The sequence below is a fragment of the Takifugu rubripes genome, chromosome 7 (genome assembly GCF_901000725.2).
Source record: "Takifugu rubripes chromosome 7, fTakRub1.2, whole genome shotgun sequence".
NCBI classification, from domain to species: domain Eukaryota; kingdom Metazoa; phylum Chordata; class Actinopteri; order Tetraodontiformes; family Tetraodontidae; genus Takifugu; species Takifugu rubripes.
This window is the reverse complement of record NC_042291.1, coordinates 2,388,145-2,406,676: the sequence shown is the minus strand read 5'-3', so window position 1 is coordinate 2,406,676 and position 18,532 is coordinate 2,388,145. Positions and strand designations below refer to the sequence as shown.

At 44.1% G+C, this 18,532-nt stretch overlaps 1 protein-coding gene across 3 annotated transcripts; it reads right to left on the bottom strand.

Annotated features, from left to right (window-relative positions):
- Positions 1 to 213: 213 nt before the first annotated feature.
- On the bottom strand, positions 214 to 18,336 carry otud7b (OTU deubiquitinase 7B). 3 transcript variants are annotated; one of them, XM_029838206.1, is made up of 12 exons: positions 18,268 to 18,336; positions 11,459 to 11,665; positions 10,551 to 10,721; positions 10,183 to 10,413; positions 9,658 to 9,759; positions 8,576 to 8,703; positions 7,815 to 7,921; positions 7,580 to 7,707; positions 6,664 to 6,813; positions 5,211 to 5,325; positions 4,766 to 4,844; positions 214 to 4,339 (listed from the first exon to the last, which is right to left on the bottom strand). In XM_029838206.1, the coding sequence occupies exons 2-12, from the start codon at positions 11,541 to 11,543 to the stop codon at positions 2,855 to 2,857; spliced, it is 2,781 nt and encodes a 926-aa protein (XP_029694066.1). In that variant the 5' UTR covers positions 11,544 to 11,665; positions 18,268 to 18,336; the 3' UTR covers positions 214 to 2,854. The 3 variants fall into 3 exon arrangements, with proteins under 3 accessions (XP_029694066.1, XP_003965693.1, XP_029694067.1); XM_003965644.3 differs by having other exon boundaries at positions 18,122 to 18,317; XM_029838207.1 differs by lacking the exon at positions 11,459 to 11,665 and having other exon boundaries at positions 18,122 to 18,317.
- Positions 18,337 to 18,532: the final 196 nt, after the last annotated feature.

Here is an 18,532-nt window from a genome sequence, read left to right as displayed (position 1 = left end):
AGTATTTTTTAACCCCATGGGAACCTTTTCAATATTACATAAGGGTGTCCGGTTTCTCCGGTACCTTCGGGCCCAGCGCTCTGGGAGAGCTGCAGTTGTTCAGAACTCAGAAAATGACAGATCATTTACACTGAGAACACATCAAAACTGTGCCCAATTCTCTATAAAGTCACTCCAAACACATTCTGCAGTGATGAAAGACACGTGACACTCTTGAAATACAATAAGAATTTATTCAAACTGTGCAAAAAATATGATAACAGCCCAACACGAGATCGATGATCCTTCTGTTCTTGTCGCTTCCTCCCAGACGAAATAAAGCAAAAACACAAAAATGAGACAGTGAAAGTTCAGTAATGCACAAATCATGAAAAAAACTGGCTGCCATTTACATGCAACTCAAAATGTTTCATGGTGAATGTTATGGGATGGTGAAACTTCTGTCCACACCGACATTTGTGTTGCACTATACACAAATATGTGTCATGAGGAATATATTAGGGCAGCTGTGATGGGGAGGAAGAATCATTCTGAAACATTGTTCTTCCCGTTTAGAAGAAATCTGTTGGGTGGACGTGAAAACCGTCTATTCTCGAGCAGAGCACTGGTGGCAGTGAGCAGATAAAACCAACATGGACACAACAGAGAGACTTCCTGACAGTCAGACATGTGAGAACGGACATCCCAAAATGTAGCTTCCCAACATTCCAAGACAAGCTTTTCCAAATTCTTCTCTAAGCCGACACATGGTTGGTTAGTGTTGAGGAAACAGGTCCCGGGGGATCACCAGGCCTGTTTGGGAGCTAATTTAGCATTTACTCATTAGCATGTGTTCTCCTCTCAGTCCACACTGTCACAGACATAAATACAATGAATGCACAGATCGCAGCATTCAGCAATATACATTCTTACCCCTTTAAATCACTACAACCTTGGGCTTACAAAAATAACTCACAAACATCTATACAGCTCTTGTTCTATTTAAATAAAAAAACAAAAAAGGTTTTAGCCAGTAAAATAATCTTTTCCTTGTTTCTGAGATAAAAGTTGTTTTTTCCCCCTCGATAGAAAATAAATTAAAAATCTCTGTATGAATTACTTTGGAGTTAAAGCAACAATGCAAACTTTTTTTTTCTTTGAGAACATCGCCTTCTGACAGTAAGAAAAACACTCACAATGGGGTTTGGTCTGAAGTAAGACGCTTGTGCATTGACACAACACAGAAAATGCTCTTTTATCAGGTGTAGTGTTACAAATGAAGGTTTTATTCTCAACGTTGTTCAGGTTACTTTGAATGCAGCAGCAAAACGGTTCTGGTAACTAGTGTTAAATAGAAACTGGTGGAAATAAATCCCCAATATTTTGGTTATTTTGTAGTGTGTTGCGATGGTAACGTGAGGAAGAAATAAATAAAAGACGCGCGCCCCCAAACGGCCAAGGCCAGGAACTGCACTCGAACCTCTACTTCAGAATTTAACTTCTAAACAGGACAAAAACTGAAATAGATTACCTGGTCAGGGAAGGAAACATGCCTAGAACCAACATTGGCATCGGCCAACTGCTCAAAAATAAGTTTCTCAAGGAGTATATGCAGTAGTAAAAATTGCAGGACTTAATTACCTACAAACGCTTTGAAAAGGCAACGAGGAGTTCGATGGTGCCGCCGACACCATTAACTGTAGTTCTGGTTTCATTTTAGGAAATCAAAGGAAATCTGAACGGTGCCACCTGAATCGTAATAAGCAGACGGGGCGAATGTCAGGGATTCCAACCGCCATTGGGGTTTGAAAATCATCGCAGTGTGAACAAAACGCAATAATCAAGCGAAAGCAGAAAAAAGCGGAAGGTTTTTAAATGCATATTAGGAGGCGCTAGATTCTGTGCAAAGAGATCATTTGAGGAGTTGAAGGCCTAAATGTATGATCAGCATTCTGTGGTTTTCATATTAACTACTTACTAACGTGTACTCGATCTTTAAATATTAACAGAAGTACCAGATAGTACAGATAGTGAAGTGTATTTTTTTTTAAATGTATAGAATTACACATTTTTCTGGCATGGCCCAATTTAAAGACAGTCCCTAAAGTCAAACAAAGCCAAGATAATTCAATTTGCTGAAATAATTGTTTCAAGTGCAGAGCAGCTGTGCTCAGCACAGACATCTGTCTTTTTATTTTTTTTTTAAAGATTACTAGAACCCCAGAGGTTCACAGAATGCTGAACCCTATAAACTAATTATTTTAGCGACTGATGACAAAGCTATCTAACAAAGATCATGACACAATGGCTGTGTGGTGCTTGAAAGACCTATGTGACCTGGAACAGCTCCTCTAGCATCCCAAAATAATGGAACAGAAAGCAACATAGGAGATGAGAGTAGGTCTCTTCTGGTTGTGCTTGCTTTGCTGTGTTTAGTGTGTCTAAGCTGGGCCCTGACTGGATGCTGGATGGTGTCTGGGATCTACATTCTCTCCGCAGGAGACAGAAGCAAGGCGTTAAACTCTGATGGAGGAGGAGAAACAGCAACCCAAACACACAAATACACTCATACGTATAAACTGCATAAGAGCCACAGCAATATGTTACACAAGTGCAGCTAGTTCTGATCCAACACCACACATGCCTGACTCGCTTAGGCAGAAACCCTGTTTATTCTGTAGCTGGATACTGGTTTTTCAACGGGAAGACGCAGCTAAAAAATAGAGGGGGATTGTTTGCGTTTCCTTTTTGGCTATTCAGAGAGTGAGAGAGAGAGAGAGAAAGAGAGAGAGAGAGAGAAAGAGTGAGAGCGAGCCAGAGGCCGTTTTAACAGAAATAGGCCTCTCGTCAAATTTAAACCAATATGGAGGTGCCATCAGAACCTGTGGATGGCTGCATCTGGCTCCCTCTTTTTCAGCTCCTCTCTGTAGCAGTAAGAGCAGTAGTTGCTCGTCTCTGGGTGTCCGTAGTAGGAGCAACTGGGCGTCCGACAGCGACTCGACTGCTGGTTGCTCAAACCACTGGCACTCCCGAGTGAGTAGTGTCTGACTGGGGGCTGCCCAGTCTGAGTGTCCACGCCGCAGTATGTGTCCCGCAAGCCGTTGTGGTAACTCACAGCTGCGGCCGGAGCCGATTCAGCTCCGGGGTAGTCTGGTGGGTCAATATCCAGAGGATACGAGGGTGCAAGGCGACTCAGGGAAGAGGGCCCTTGCAAGGTACTGTACTGGGAATGGGAAGGGCCCCGTGCTGTTGGGCAGTGTCGGGGAAGAGTGGCGTAAGAAAGGTGACCAGAGTAGGAAGTAGCTGGGGATCCAGTGGGTAACTGGTGCTGACCGCCCATGTAGCTGTGGATATGATGATGCTGATTGAGGGGTGGCACTGCTGTAATCTGTTCTATGAGGGAGGGCCGAGGAATGGGGACGACGGCAGCGTACATAGACGGGCTTAAAGGGACCTTCATGTGGCCGAAGGAAGTCGACGTGTTCTCCAACAGTTCTGCTTTGGGCTCGTACGGTGGGTATGTCAGCTCTGTGCCTGCCGCCGTGTCCTTTTTCGGGAGCTGGACCCCGTTGGTGACGCCCTTCTTTTCCGGTTCCCGGTGCTGCTGGTCCTGTTCAGCCTGAAAGCGCTCCTCGGCATCAGTAAGGTAGCGCTGGATCATCTCCTCCTGGAAGGGGTGTCGGTTGCTGGTAGTGAGCAGGCCGGCAAAGATGAACTTCCTCTCCCCTTGCATGGCAGCTCGTAGGATGCCCAGGCTGACTTTGACGTCGCTGCTGTATTTGTAGGTGTCGCTCTCGGTGCTGCTCCCCCCGCTGCTGCTCATACTGCTCCCAGTCCCGTTCAGGCGCTCGCTGCCGGAGGAGGGCGAGCCTTTCCCTGAATCCTCTGAGGTCTGGGCCGAAGCCGAGTTCTCTTTACTGCCCTTCCGCACTCGAAAGGAGCCCTTCTTCTTCTCCCCCCCGCCCTCCTGCTTGGCTCCTCCGGTTCCAGTGTTTTTGCCCGTCATCAGCCCGCCCACATTTTTCTTTAGCTTGCTGCCCAGGTTCTTGCCAAAACTGCCAAGCTTGTTTGCCACAGAGTCCGCCCTCTTCTTGTCTTTCTCCTTGTCCTTTTCCTTCTTGGTTTTGTCCTTCCCTTCGCTGCCAGTCGCCGCTGACCCACTGCTGGAAGAGGTAGATGAGGAAGAGGAGCTGTTCTTTGCCAGGGACCCTCCTCCATTGGCTGCTGAGCTTGTGGTTGTGTCTCCGTTGCCATTGGAGCTGCTGCTGACGGACTCCTTGTCCGACTCCGAGTCAGGAGGAGTACGGGGTTCATCGCCCGCCGATGCCGTGGGAGACTCGGGCTGGGCCAGAGGGGCTTGCTACAAGAAAAGGATATGGTGATGCAGTTAGTGCAGAATTAAAAGTGTTAACCGGGTAAAGGTATTTTCAGACCAGCATCTGTGCAGACAGTAGCCGCTAATGGAAAAACAAAAATATCACCAGACAATGTCAAGAAAAAAAACCCCACGTTGGATAAAAATAGAAGGTTCCTCTCAGAAAACAGTGACTCAATGTGCAAATGGAATTTCACAAGTACAAGCCAGTTACAGTCACTAAAGCTTTATTTGGAAACATTGTGACCTATGACGGATGATCCTGCTCATGACAACATTTCTTCATCTTTCAGCAGTTGTGGCTGACTCACAGAAATAAGGAGATCTATCCTGTTATGCGGAGCCTTGAAAACAAAGCACCGTGCAGATGAACAAAGAGGACTGAGAATGTGTGTGGGCTTCCATCTTTACCTCACAGGGCAGAGGAAGCCACGTGACTGTCATGTAGGTGTGCAGCATTTGGAGCTTGGCCTCCAAAGACAGAGTCACGCTGGGGAGAGGAGAGAGAGAGCACGTAAGAGGAAAAACAAAGTTCTGCAAGGTGAAACCACAACTCCTGCCCTGCCGTCATCAATGGACATAAATGCTTTTCTTATTTTAAAGCAAGCTGCTATTTTAATGCTCTACTACTTAGAATTTAGAGGTAATCTTGTTGTCACTAGTGCTGGTGCTAATCTGGTGTCAGAGGTCAATCCCCGCGCACCACGCTGAAAGGACAGTTGTCTACAAGGATGTGCCACTCTTGCTTTTATCTATATTGGGCTCTTCCTGTAACAGCGCTTCAGACGCGCCCACTTAAGCCTGCAAACTAACTGGCATGTTGGAAATGGAGAAAACCTGTTTTAGGAGGACACACCTTGCCAGCATCACGTTGTTGGTGTCATCTTTTCCCCACTCCCACTCTTTGCCAGGGTCCACAGCAAAGTGCAGCGGCAGCATTTTGTGCTCCGAGTCAGTGAGGGGGATCACAACTGCTGACAAAGAAGGGCAAGCGTGAGAGAACCAGTCACAATCCAGCTGAATAAGACTGGACCAACACCTGTGTTTAGCTACCGGGTCAAGGACTAGAGTGCATGCTTCAAAGAAGAAAGTAGTTGGACATTTTCATGCTCACAGCCACTGAATTTGCTGCTTGATGAACAAAATGCCAAAATTTGATCTCCCACAACTTCACATATAGTTCAAAGATTTAGGACACCCCCATAAAATATTTTTATTAAGAACTTTTCACATGTAGATAGTCTAACCTTGCTTTCAAGTATCTCTGGGAAAGAAAGGGAAATAATGTCTGTGTAGATTCTCAATCACCCAGGTCATAGTTATCCAAGGTAGTTTTCTGTGTCAGCTGGACTGTTTTTCCTCTCTTTTGAAGACGTGAAATATTAGCACATAAACAACATTAAAAAATAGTGTAATAAAAGTGAATGAAACCAACCAAGGCCACTCTTCCCCCTAATAAGCTTGTGTTTGCTCGTAACCTCAGCGAGATGTTTTTTGGAGCATCTACCAGTCTGACAGCAGTCTCAGGAGAGGCTGCCCCACCCCCCCACACACAATGCTTTCACCTGTGAGACGTCTGAGGGGCTTCTTCCATGTCAGGCTGACCTTCATGTTGCTCTTAGAGAAACTCTTAAACCTGTGTGGTTTCTTTCTGATTGTAGAGGCTCTTTCACGTCCACAGTTTTGAGGACCTGAGATAACATTTTAGGAGCTTTGGAGACCTCTGGTAGCATCCTGTGGCCTACTTTCAGGGTGAAGAGACTTGGAGAGTCAGACTTGGGCATGTTGGCAGGTTGTTGTTTTGAATGCTCTCCACCTATAGACTATTCTCCAGTCAGTGGAATGGCTGGGTTCAAATTATTCTTCTTAAATCCCTCACCAGACTCATAAGCCGCTACAATCTTCTTTCTGATGGCCTCAGACAGGTCTTTCGACCTTCGCTCTCTCTTCAACAGTCAGGAATTCACCACGAAACTAACTAAAGGTTTAACGAGGGAAAACCTCCTTCAAACTGCTGAGGGATGATATTATGTGATACACCTGCACTAGTATAACTAAACAATTACAAGTGACTCGTTTCATATTTCTTCAAAAGTCACGCGTACTTGTTTAGTTTTGTTAGTAGAATCTCTCAGCATTAAATATTTCGTAGCGGCCATTATCATTAAAGTTGATATTAAATATGTCTGAATTTTAAACACACACACACACACACCAGACAGACTTCCATAGGCTGTGCTGTACATAATAGGGAAATGCAACTATTTAAAAAAGTAAAGAATCTTTAGATGAAGGATTTCGAGGGTCACCTTGCTCTCTGGAACCATCCTTCTGCTCCATGGACACCAGGGCAGAAAAGTGAGCTTGGTCATATGCCAGGACAAGTGGTGAGCGGTGGCACTTGGCAGCTGGCACTTCCAGTGGTAGGTAGATGCCCCCAAATGGGATGGGAGCAAAGGCTGGATTAAAAAAAATAAAAATCAAAGTCAATAAGACAATAAGAAGCATCACCTATATTTCCCAGTAAACCGAAATGGGTTTTTGAAACTGAAACATCCTAGAAATATCAGCGATATTTAAGAAATTGTGCATTTGAATGTATTTGTGCATAGGCTGTGCATTGTGTTTATTTATTCAGGATCTGACTTGCCATTTCCTCTCCCAATAGCAAGACAGCAGTTATGTCGGACTAACCAAATTAAATCTCACGTGTGTGTGAAAAGAAACCAAAGCAAGAAAAGGAAAATGAGTTCCTGACACCGTCCTGAAAGCCTGTCACTCAGCCCTTAGCAGGAAATTACATTCTTTGTTTCATCCTCTCTGAAATTCCTGATGGGCGACATCAGGAGCACAGTCACACCTGTCATGAACTTTACTGACAACGCCTAACATTGTTGCAAAGTGGTGCATTCAGGTCCATCAATTATATGGACTGTAATTGGAAAAAGTAAATAAGTTAAAGAGAATATTAGGAAATAACAGAATTGTCAGCACAAGATGTGGAGACCTGACTGTGGGGTTGCTCAAACATTTAATGACGGACGAGACTGAAGCAGTTTATTCAGAATTTGCTGGTTGGCATATAAATGGGACACTGGTATCATCAGAAACACCTTGCTTTCAATTGAATACTGTGCAGCTATAGGCAGTAAAGTCATTCAATAAGTTACACAAAAGTCCTTTTTAAAAAAGATTAAGTATCTTAAAAGACAAGTTAATGTTTACCTTCTCCTCCAGAGTCCCTTAGCATGGTGTCAGCCACCACCACAACTGGCCTTCTGAGAACGTGAGCCAAGACAAAGACATGAAACTCCTCTAAACTCTCATAAACAGGTTCATCTGCGGATTCCACCCTGAAGACATAAAGACAGTTTAAAGTCAGATTTAAAAAAAGTTAGGGTTTACCCATAGGTGAATGAAAGTGGGTGACCGAGTACTGTACTGCGAGGGTTCACCCTACCCGATGGTGCTGTTGGTGCTGTAATGTATTCGTGGCTCACTGGAGGCGAGCTTCAACAGTTCATTCCACTCTTTCTGCCATTCCTCTTCTGTGTACACCAGACCAGACTGAGCAGAGAGACATTCACAGGAACAGACACTCAGAAACTTGATGTGGAAATTCTGCCAAACTTGCACTGGTGCACATTTTACAAATGTCACAAATGACACGCGGAAATCATGGGTCGAACTGATTTGAGGGGGGCGTCGCTGCAATACTGAAAACTGGAAGGTTCTGAAGTATGAACATACTTCCAGAGTATTCACGCCTGTCAGTACTTCTCAGTACTGAATAAGCATAGCAATTAGCCAGAACAACAAGGACGCTTATGTGGTGTTTTTTTTCTAGTTAAACCACCACTGGCTGTAATTAATAGTATGAGAGGAATGCTAGAGCACTGCCTTGCTGGGCCAGGCAGGGAGGAACTACCAACCCAGCTGGAACACCTCATAGAGCACAACAGATCTATATGCTAAACGATGGTACTGCTCACTATCCTGGAAATTCAATGTAGAAAACGATACATCCACTTCAAATATGTTATGGTTTACTGCATGTGGAAGCAGGTTGACAGGTGACAACTGAAAATACAGTAAAAAAACAAGTGCAGGCTTTAAATTGTCTTTGAGTTTCATCCAAAGGCCACCTCCCAGGCCGGACAAGAACCTTTCTCATACGGTTTCAGAGAAGACCCAGAGCACTTAAACAGGTCTGGAACAGACCTCTTTATTCTGCTGAGTGAGCTGCCACCTCCACCTGCGCTTCAGAGCATCTCTCTCCAACCCATGGTCCATCAGTGCATGCAGAGACTTCCGCAGCATCAGATCCCGGTCATGAAATCCCCACATACCTGGGTTAGCAAACAGAATAAGTCATTTAGGCACCAGATGTGTGATAAAGGTGTAACTTCAAACAGGCCATTCAAATTAACAGTTGCAACCTGATGAAAAAGCTGATTTTTGGCCTCTGTTTAAAGTGCATGCTGAAGAAATATAACAATTTCAAAAGATAAGACACTGTCTAAAACAATTTTATCAGTTTGTTTCACATTTTAAATACTGCCCCTTTATGGAAATGTCCACAGATGAGGCTCCAAAAGGCATCACATGAAACACCGTTTTCAATATTTTACACATTATCAGTGTAATCTTTTTCTGGTTTTTGTCCAAACGAGAAACAAGGGAAAGCAGAACTCTGTAAAAGCCCAGAGCTGAGGCTGGCCCACAGTGGCGGTGGGGGAGGCTGCAGCACCTCAGGATGGACCATCCATCTGGCCTTAAACCTCTCAGCTAACTATGACTAAGTTATCACACCCTAATTTGCCTGTTAGAGTCATGGATTTACAGTCAGGGTTAGTAAAGTCCTGGTGGCACTCTGGTAATAACTGACAAGACAATATAAAGAGAGCAAAGTGTGTTCAGCTCCTAATTTCCTCTGCCCACACAATGTAATAAAGAAATAGCATTTAACAGGAAACAGTGCAGGTCAAGATAAGGACTGGAAGATGAACAGAAATAACAGAGCACTGCTGTAGGACTTGCTTTACTAGCATAAAGCAAGTCAGAACCCCCCTTTGAATGTTACAGACCTCAGGAACATAAAGCTCCCCAGAGTTGTGGTTCGCTGTTAAACCATTGAGAAGAAACTAAAGATTCTGTTTAAAACATAGAGGGAGTATGTTGTCTCTGATTTACTGTCTTTGCAGATCATATCATGATCCAACTCTTCGCATGAACAGAAGTTTGGCCCAGAGGGAGCAAACCTTTGATGCCACCGTTGAATGGCTGTTGTGACCTTGACTCACCAAGGGAGGCTGCATGTAACAGGCAATTTCCATCTCCACTTGTTGCGAGGGGCAGCAGATTCTGACAATTCGAAACCACTTTTGTCCACCAGTTTAGACGTCCTGCAGGAAGAAAAAAAAACCCCATAAATGTTTGTATTGCAAATACAGACCAGTGTAAATCCTAAACAGCTGAGATTCTATCTTAGCAACAGTAAATATTAAGTCTAAACTAGCCTCCTAAAGTATTAGCAGTATTAGTATTAGGGGCTAGCATGATCTTTATATGAAACAATGGGGAAAACAATTATTAATACATTCTAAGCTTTTCAAGTAATATACTAAATTTGTATGAGGCTTAAATAGGACCTGAAAACAAGGGAAAAGGGTACAATATAGAAAGAAGATAAGGATGAAAAGTGCCTAGTTTTAAATATGTTAGCAGTATTGTGTAAATTCAGCCTGAAACAAATGGGTGTCTGCTGGTCAGGGGGATTCCATTAACATAAATGTGGTAGGTTGGTTTTAAGGTGGACCTATTCTCACCAGCGTGCTCCAAAGCCACCATCATAGACTGCTCAATGAGGTCCCTCTCGATGAAGCTGCGGAAGTCCTCCCTGTAAACGGTGAGGTCAGGTAGTTGGAAGGTGCAGAGGGGCATGTCCAGGAGGGGTTCGTTACTGGGACCTCCAGTGTTGGAGACATGAGAGCGGGCCAAGGACACGATGGTTGAACTGGCGTGGGAAATGCCCCGCGACAGACGTTTCTCGGTGGCAGCTGAAGACACAGAGATTGATTAAACTGGTTCAAATGGATTCTTGACAGCCGTCACAAGCTAAACTAATTTGCTATATTAAGTAAAGAATCAAGCCTACTGTAAAACTATGTTCTTGATTATGTGTTGATGAACTCACCTTGTACCACCTCATTTTGGCGGTGGAGTAGGGGCCGCCCAACTCTCGCCATTTCCTTGTCAGGAGGCGGGTATGGACGATCTTCTGTGCTAGAATATGTCAGGTTTCCTGCATGTACCTGTCGTAGCTGCTCGAAGTCACTGAGTGCAGCAGTGAAATCCCAATTCTTGCCTACAGATACAAAATATGAGAGGATAAATTTGAGGCACCGGATCAGGGGCTAATGTTAAACAAATGACATCCTGAAAGGTTTAAAGCCATCTATGTTAATGCCAGCAACTTGTTCTACAACTCATAGCAAACTCATAGCATTATATACTGACTTTTAACCCATTTTATTAACTGTAACTTGGCTGCTGTTGCTTAGCGACATAGACCAGGTTGACTTGACATAAAGCTTCTGTCTCCAAGTATAAATTTATCTGTATTAATCTTACATGTGGAATAACTAGTGAGAAGCCAGTTTGGGGAAAGATCATACCATAAAAAAGTGTTACTAAATATAAAGATAGTATAGAATGCAAGATAAGGCTCTGACTGAGTTTAAATGAGTATTTGTGAACGGTCTTTACAGCAACGGTAACCAACAGGTATAAAATATAAGGAAATCAAGTGAGGGATTGCAATTATCTACCAAAGTGAGGACGTTCAGGGTCAACTCTGAGTTCATACAACAAACGAGTGCATTTAGGACAACATCCTTGGCAGAAATGTACTAGTTTATAGCTGAAACATTTCAGAGGACACAATGCTTTCAATACTGGGAGGCCTGATTTTGATCTGCAAGTCCAAGTTCTATCACCAGTGCTACCACTAAACCACCACAGCAACCAAACAGTGTGAATGTCACTTGCTACACATTAGTTGTGCTTTACATCAAAGATTTAACTCAAGATGTAAGAATTTACCTTCTAGCAAGTCTCTGGCCAATCCCGGTTCAGCTCCAGTGGAACGGACAAAGTCGGACAGGACTGCGTCCATATCCAAAGTCATGTGATCATGAATTCACAGGTTGATGGGTGATGTTCATACAGGAAAAAAGAAAAATCCCACACAACTGGTGTAATTTGACAGGATGCCCCGTCCTCTACCTGGTGCTAGCCAAATGGCCCCACCTGCAAAACAGATCAAATAGGATTAAACCTGGAATCAGTCTTTAAAACTAAAGTAACTAACTCAATTGTAGAAGTCATAACAATAACATGAATATCAAAACGATGCCACCTTCACACCCAAGTCTATAAAGTTAAGCCTAACACTCAACAGACCTACTTCTGCCATTCTGATATGTAATTGATACCTAAATCAATAACCATAAAATCCAGGGGTGATCCGGTAAAATCCCAGGTCACTTGTTTAGAGTGCACGGGTAAGTAGGAAAGCCTTACGATCACTTGTGCCCCCCACAGCAGCAGCGGGATCAAAGCAAAGAACAAAGCCACTGCTGCTGTTGTACTGTTGACTGTTCCACATCAGAATGCAAGTCATCACAAATACACTTCTGAGTTCTCACTATAGTTTTTTTTTTAAATGTTTTTAATGTTGTAGCTACAATAAAGACAAAAAAAGTTACAATTATAATAGTCACACAACACAGTTCCTGGATGGATGCATGACTGGTTGTTATGAACATGTTTACTGGTTTATTATTGTTATTATGGTTTCTGCCACGAGGTGCATTCAAGCCTTAATGTTTCCCAACATGATCAGACCTCAGCTGGAGGGTGAACAGAAGCAGAAATCAGCTCACTTATAGCTGCAATGGTGAATATTTCCTGTGTGACCATCTCAATATATGAGCCAGCATGGAGATGCAATAATTCAGAGGAACATTTAACGACATGTTTCCTATATAGTGCACTAAGTAGGGGGCAGGAAACACTCAATGTATCCAATAATGCACTAGAAAAAAGTAGTGTAGAACTGATGCTCCCTAACCAAGCAAGATATCCCATCAGTCAGTCCCATCAGATCTGATGTTAATCTTTAATTAATATCGAAGTTTGAAGGGCAAAGTACAAAGAAATGATCACTGAGTGTATTAGATTGGTTAAAGAGTAAAAAAATAAATTGCTCAACCAACACCGATGTTGATCTGGGACACATTGATTATGCAACATAGTGACGCCTGTTTTATTGCCTGAAAAGAGATTGTTGGCATTCAACACTAAAGAGTGCACTCAGCCCAACTCCCTAACTAGTGAGTAGAAGAGGAAAGGAGTGTTTCTGGCAGAGATGAAGCATTTCCAGAGCAGTGGCTCTCTGGATAGGACAGCTGCAGGCAGCACTGAGGACTCACAGCAAACACCTGGAACAAAGAGTCCAAACCAGAGGTCAGAGGTCAGTCCATCTTTGTGATGTCAGCGCACTTATCGTGTGACTGACTGAGGCCCGTCCTTACAAGACTATTCAGACTGCCTCTGAAGGACGCCCCCTAATTCTGACTCAGTGTTGGAAAATGGCAAGGATACGGTCGGACCCTTTCACTTTTTCCGAACTTCATGAAGGTTTTGTGGCCGTCTCCAGATCGGTACCTCCGTGTAACCCTGTGAGTGCTGGAGGAGGATCTTTTGACCTCATCGCTGAGTTTTTAATCTCCATTATCAGATTATGAGACAGGAACGGGTGTTTATACTCAAGGCCTGTCCACTGTGGCCTGCATCAATAATAATTACACCTCACAGATGCACAGAGAAAGGCCCCCGGAGACAAAGGTCAGGCGTCACAGTAAAGAGTCTGAACACGGTTGTGTAATCAATAGTAAAGGTGCTACTGAGTCACAGGATGTTCAGGTGGGACACTGCACAGGGGACAAAGTCCACATCTGCATTTGAAATACAGTAACCGCCCAGGATCCCTTCCAAACTACAGCAAATCAGGTTAAACCTCATTAGTTAGATTTGAATCCTTTGGCAGCTCTAATAAGAGGCAGAATACAGACAAGTCTCTTTTGGAGTAAACTGAAGCTTTGTGGATGAGTCAAATCTGTCAGAAATAAAGGAACAATGTTCTTGTGTCTGTCTTTATGATCTACAAGGGTAGGAAACGCAAACATTCTTCCTCCTAACTATTTTCAGGTTCAGTACGTGAGCTCATCGCTCCCTGAGTGCGTCACAGCAGGGCGGCTAGCGGTCACTTAGCTTGAACCTTCCTAAAATCAGATAAAATTGTTCTGATGGCTTCTGGAATTGTGAATCATATTCTGGGTTTATGTGCTTAATTTCACACCAGGGTAATGTGGGTGGTCCAGTGTGGGTGAATAATTAGGAAGAGCAATTTGATCATTGACTCCTCGTGATACGGATGACGCTGAACTGACTCACACTGACCAAATATACATGTGTGTTTAAAATAAAAATGCATCGGACAAACTGAAATTAGGGGAATTCAGCGTACGTATCGAGTGAGGCTTCAACAGACGCATAACACTGCCACTATGGCAGCGCAATAACAAGGAAGCAGCCAACAGGACAACATTTAGTTGAGAATTAGCACCAATTAAAGGACTGTACTGATTATTATACTCTGCTGTTGTCTTGCTTAAAGGGTCAATAAGCCCACTGCCTGTGTGAACACCATTTTGTCCAACGCGTCGAGTACTCGGGAAGTAAATCACAGCGTTGTTTCTTTAGATCTAAAGTTGGGTTCTGGTGGTCTTCAGGTGAATGCTGTGTTCCACTCTGCTGTTCCTCTTCCCTGGATGGAGCCTTTTATAGGGAGGGAAGAGGCCAGGATTGAGGTGACCAATGAGCCGGTGATCCATCGATGGATGATCCATCCATCCATCATCCATCCATCCATGATCCATCCATGAGCCATCCATCCATCCTTCCATCCATCCATGATCCATCCATCCATCCATGATCCATCCATGATCAATCCATCCATCATTCCATCCATCCATCCATCCATGATCCATCATCCATCCATCCATGATCCATCATCCATCCATCCATGATCCATCCATCCATCCATCCACACACCCACACACACACACAGTGTGTGACATCATGCTATAGTCCAGATAAAATTACACCTTTTCATCCTGACATAGCGATTTTTTTAAAATCCCTTCCATCCAAAATTTCACTTACTTTCACGAAATACCCATTATTTTATTTTTTTTTAAAAAAAACCACCTAACAAACTGAGACAAGAACTTCAAATGACATATTTTACATACAAACTCCTGCAACAGTAGGCCAAGTGGAACATGCACATTCTTTTCATTATGAAGACTTGCCTTCCAGCTGGTGTGTGTGTGCGTGTGTGTGTGTGTGTGTATGTGTTGGGGGTTGAATGCCAGTCTGAATGCACACACAGCTGATGTCAGAGATTTCACACTGCAGTCTCAGAGGCCAGGACACTGAAGATGGTGGAGCATAAAAGCCATCCAGTCACCACACAAAAATGTGCCAAGTCTGCCTTCCTTCTTCAGGCCTCCCCGCTACTGTTGTCTGCCCTCCAACACCCCAACACCGGACTCATGCAAATGCTATCTTTACATGCCCTTGGAAAGTAGGAACTTCTCTGGGTTATGAGGATAAAAGACGGGGGATCTATTTATGATGACTAGAATGGGAGCATACCTCTCATACCTGGTAAAACATGCCAAAGATAATTACATAATGGCGGATGGACACGCATGGTGACAGACAAAATGGGTTCATATGACCTAATGAATTCCACTGAACTGTGTGTGTGTGTGTGTGTGTGTTACTGAACGAGAGTTGGAAAATGTTCCCGATGTAAAATAAATGAGGTTAACTCACCAAAATGTGATTTTTTCCTGTCAGATTACCACTCCAAGTTGTTTTTTCCCCTTACTATTTACATTTAAATGTAATACTTTTCCAAATGGGATTATTTTACTCCTCCATAAAGTAGTTTCCACTGTTTATGTTGCATTTAGAAGCTGTTGCCCTACTAAAAAAGATGGTCCTATTATAAAACGTTCACACACGTAGATATTCAGCATAGATACACTTATTTGGAAGCTTTTTCCATGTTGTTCACATCTTTATAATCTGCTTTTCTAGTCATTTTCTGACTTAAGATGTGACCCTTTCACACAGGGAACAACTAAACATGCAGCCGTTGGGGGTCCAGGTTCTAACTGCAGGACACAGATCTGGGATCTGTTACTAATGACATCATTCACCCAGAATCTCACAATTTAAGGCTCCCAGCCTAATCTGGGTTCAAGGATTTGAACCCTCCTCCGTTCCGAGCTCTGCGTGCATGTGTGCATGGATGGAAACTGAAAGGTCAGCCATGGCAGAACAATGAGGAGCGCTGGTAAATATTTGATAAAAAAAAATACATTATTAATTCCTTAAAACGATGGCGGTGTATTCACTGCGCAGTATCTCCGCTCATCACTATAATCCCAGATCTTTTTCTAAAGTTTTCCAACTTTTAGAATCCCATATTTAAACTGTTCCCTGGGGAGTTCCCAGCTGGCCAATAAGACAGACGTCTCAATGATTATGGCCACGGGCCGGGTCAGAACCACTCCACAGACACCACAGCCTAACTCTGCTGCAGGGCTGCTGTCGGCTATCGGTTCCATCTCCACATAAAGAGTCACAAGCGCCGTCTTGTTGCTGTCACAGTAAAAGCTGGGGGGGGGGGGGCCTGATGGGAGTCTGTGAAACAGAGATGAGACGCCCCCGGATCACAGGCTTCTGCAGCCGCGTGGGGGAACAGCAGATTTAGATTTTATATCATAAAGGTTGAGAAACTGGGGAGATAAATGGCTGGGAGCTTTATGGCATGTTGTAGGTGCATAGCAGCAAGAGTCAAGTCCTGAAAGAACCCGTTTCTGGCTCACCTACAGCTGGACTCAACAGTGGTTAAGTGTGTGTGTGTGTGTGTGTGTGCATCTAAATGTCATGAGTGCATCCCAATACCCTAAAGAAACATTTGCCTATTTGCTTATTAACTCGCCCGAGGTCAGCAGACGTCCTGTGGGAGTGCTTACATCGTTAACGGGTCTTGGTCTGAAAGCGATACTGGGTCCGTAACGGACACGTACACGTGTACCGAGCAGCTGTTCAGGGGATCCAGCGAGGGACAAATATAACTGTTGACACTGGGAGGCTATATTCACCAATGCTGACATTATTTTACATTAAAGAGCCCCAGAGCAGCTCAGGTGGAGGAGTCACTCCACACAGAGGTTGTTGGTTCTATTCCAGGCCTCTGCACACTGCACCTGTCGAAGTGTTGCGCAATTCCCCACACCGCAAAAGGGCCGGCGAAGCTGCGTCCTCTGTGCAGGAACGATTCTAATAGTAAACTGGCCATTTGTATCGTGTAAAGGTGAACGTGACAGGATGAATGCACGCGTGTCGTCTAGCGTGTTCGGAAAGGGAAGTAGAAACCCACAACATAAACGCACTCAATTAAAACTCTGATGTAATGCTGAGAGAAAGATGTCATCGAAACCTTTTATGGCTTGCCTCAGAGGGATAAGTCACTCTTTTATCAAACAAACATGTTAATTACAAAGCTAAAGAAGACGTAATGTTTTGGATAAAATAAATAAATTCGGTTGTCTGGAATTTAAGATAAATGTGTTATTAAGTTAGTGAATACCTGTCATAACTCTCTATAATGACCATCTGTAGCGGTGTCCCGGCAACAACAGCCCATAACCTCAACAGCCTAAATAATTCATGGCAAGGTGTAATGCAACTCTCTTTGATGGAGGAGATAACCAAAATCTTACTAAAGTTATGAAGCATCTACACTGGGGGGACGGACCATGACTTGGGGGGGGGGGGGGGGGGCACAGAATGGAGGGCACCAACAGAGCTGCACCTGGGGGTCCTGTCCTGGCTTCATGGCTTCAGTCCAGCAGGGTTTGGGTTCAAGTGACCTCTGCTGACACACATTCGTGCAGGAACAAGCCTGTAATGGAAGCCTGACCACGCCGGGAGGTGGTAGCACGACAGAGAAGCTCCGTGCATGTGATGGTGATGGAGCAAATGAACGCATCAACTTGTGCACTGGACTGGCTTCCAATGGGGAGCGGCGCGGTGAAAAGGTGCAAGTTTGGGGGGAGGATTAAAGCGAAAAGGAGGCACATCGGAGGCTCAACTTTAACACACACCATCCACACTGCGCTGACAGCTGACAGCTCACAAAGGTAAAGTTATCCATCAACTGCTCTCCCACTCACCTCCCTTCTGTGGAAATCAAAAGATAACAAGTGGCCACGGCCGTTTTCATGACGTAGTGACCAAAAACCCAACTATAATGGCTACGACTAACTGTTGTGACAACATATCAGCGAACAATACACATGCTTACATAAACGCATTACAGGCTTTCAAACGCATACTTCATGCGCTGCTTGTTTGCTACAGTAACTGCATTGTTGTACAGTATTCAGATGCCTTAAATAAGCGCCTTGCGTGTGCACAAATGCTGATGACGGGCATTTTAAATAATCATTTGAGTTGCCCGAACAGTCACGTTTGGCTAGCATGAAGCTACTTCAAGCCAAGCTAATAAGCAGCTAACGTTAGCTAACATTAAAGCTCGTGTATCCCCTTGCTGCTTACCTTTAGCGACCTCGTAGACGTTTCTTTCATCACCAAATTCACTTTCCCGGCAGTATAAACTTGTCAATAGCACGAGATCTCTTTAAAGCGACGGTTCTTAACTTTATAGCATCTTCACAAATTGAACTGAATGTGAAATTCCAAACCTGATCACCGCCGACAAAGTAATTTCTCCACCTCTGACGCCGTCAACCCCAGGACTGAGCCCGCCTCCAAGGGAAGGTAGCCAATTGGGAAAGGCCTCGCCTTGATTGACACCTCAGAGCACCTATCGTCGTTAATTCCTGAACTTGGACTGACATAACCCGATGGAGTAAACACCATATGAGGATTTCAGGATCCTAAACATTCGATGTCATGTTTATGGCTACAGAAAGATCAGCGGGTTTTTTACTTAGGCAACTTCTGAGC

Coding starts and splice junctions, on each gene's coding strand:
- otud7b (XM_029838206.1), bottom strand. CDS start 11,543: ATGACTTTGGATATGGACGCAGTCCTGTCCGACTTTGTCCGTTCCACT. Junction 7,708..7,814: donor AGCACCAACAGCACCATCGG/GTAGGGTGAACC, acceptor TTATGTCTTCAG/GGTGGAATCCGCAGATGAAC. Junction 5,326..6,663: donor GGATGGTTCCAGAGAGCAAG/GTGACCCTCGAA, acceptor CTTTGTCAGCAG/TTGTGATCCCCCTCACTGAC.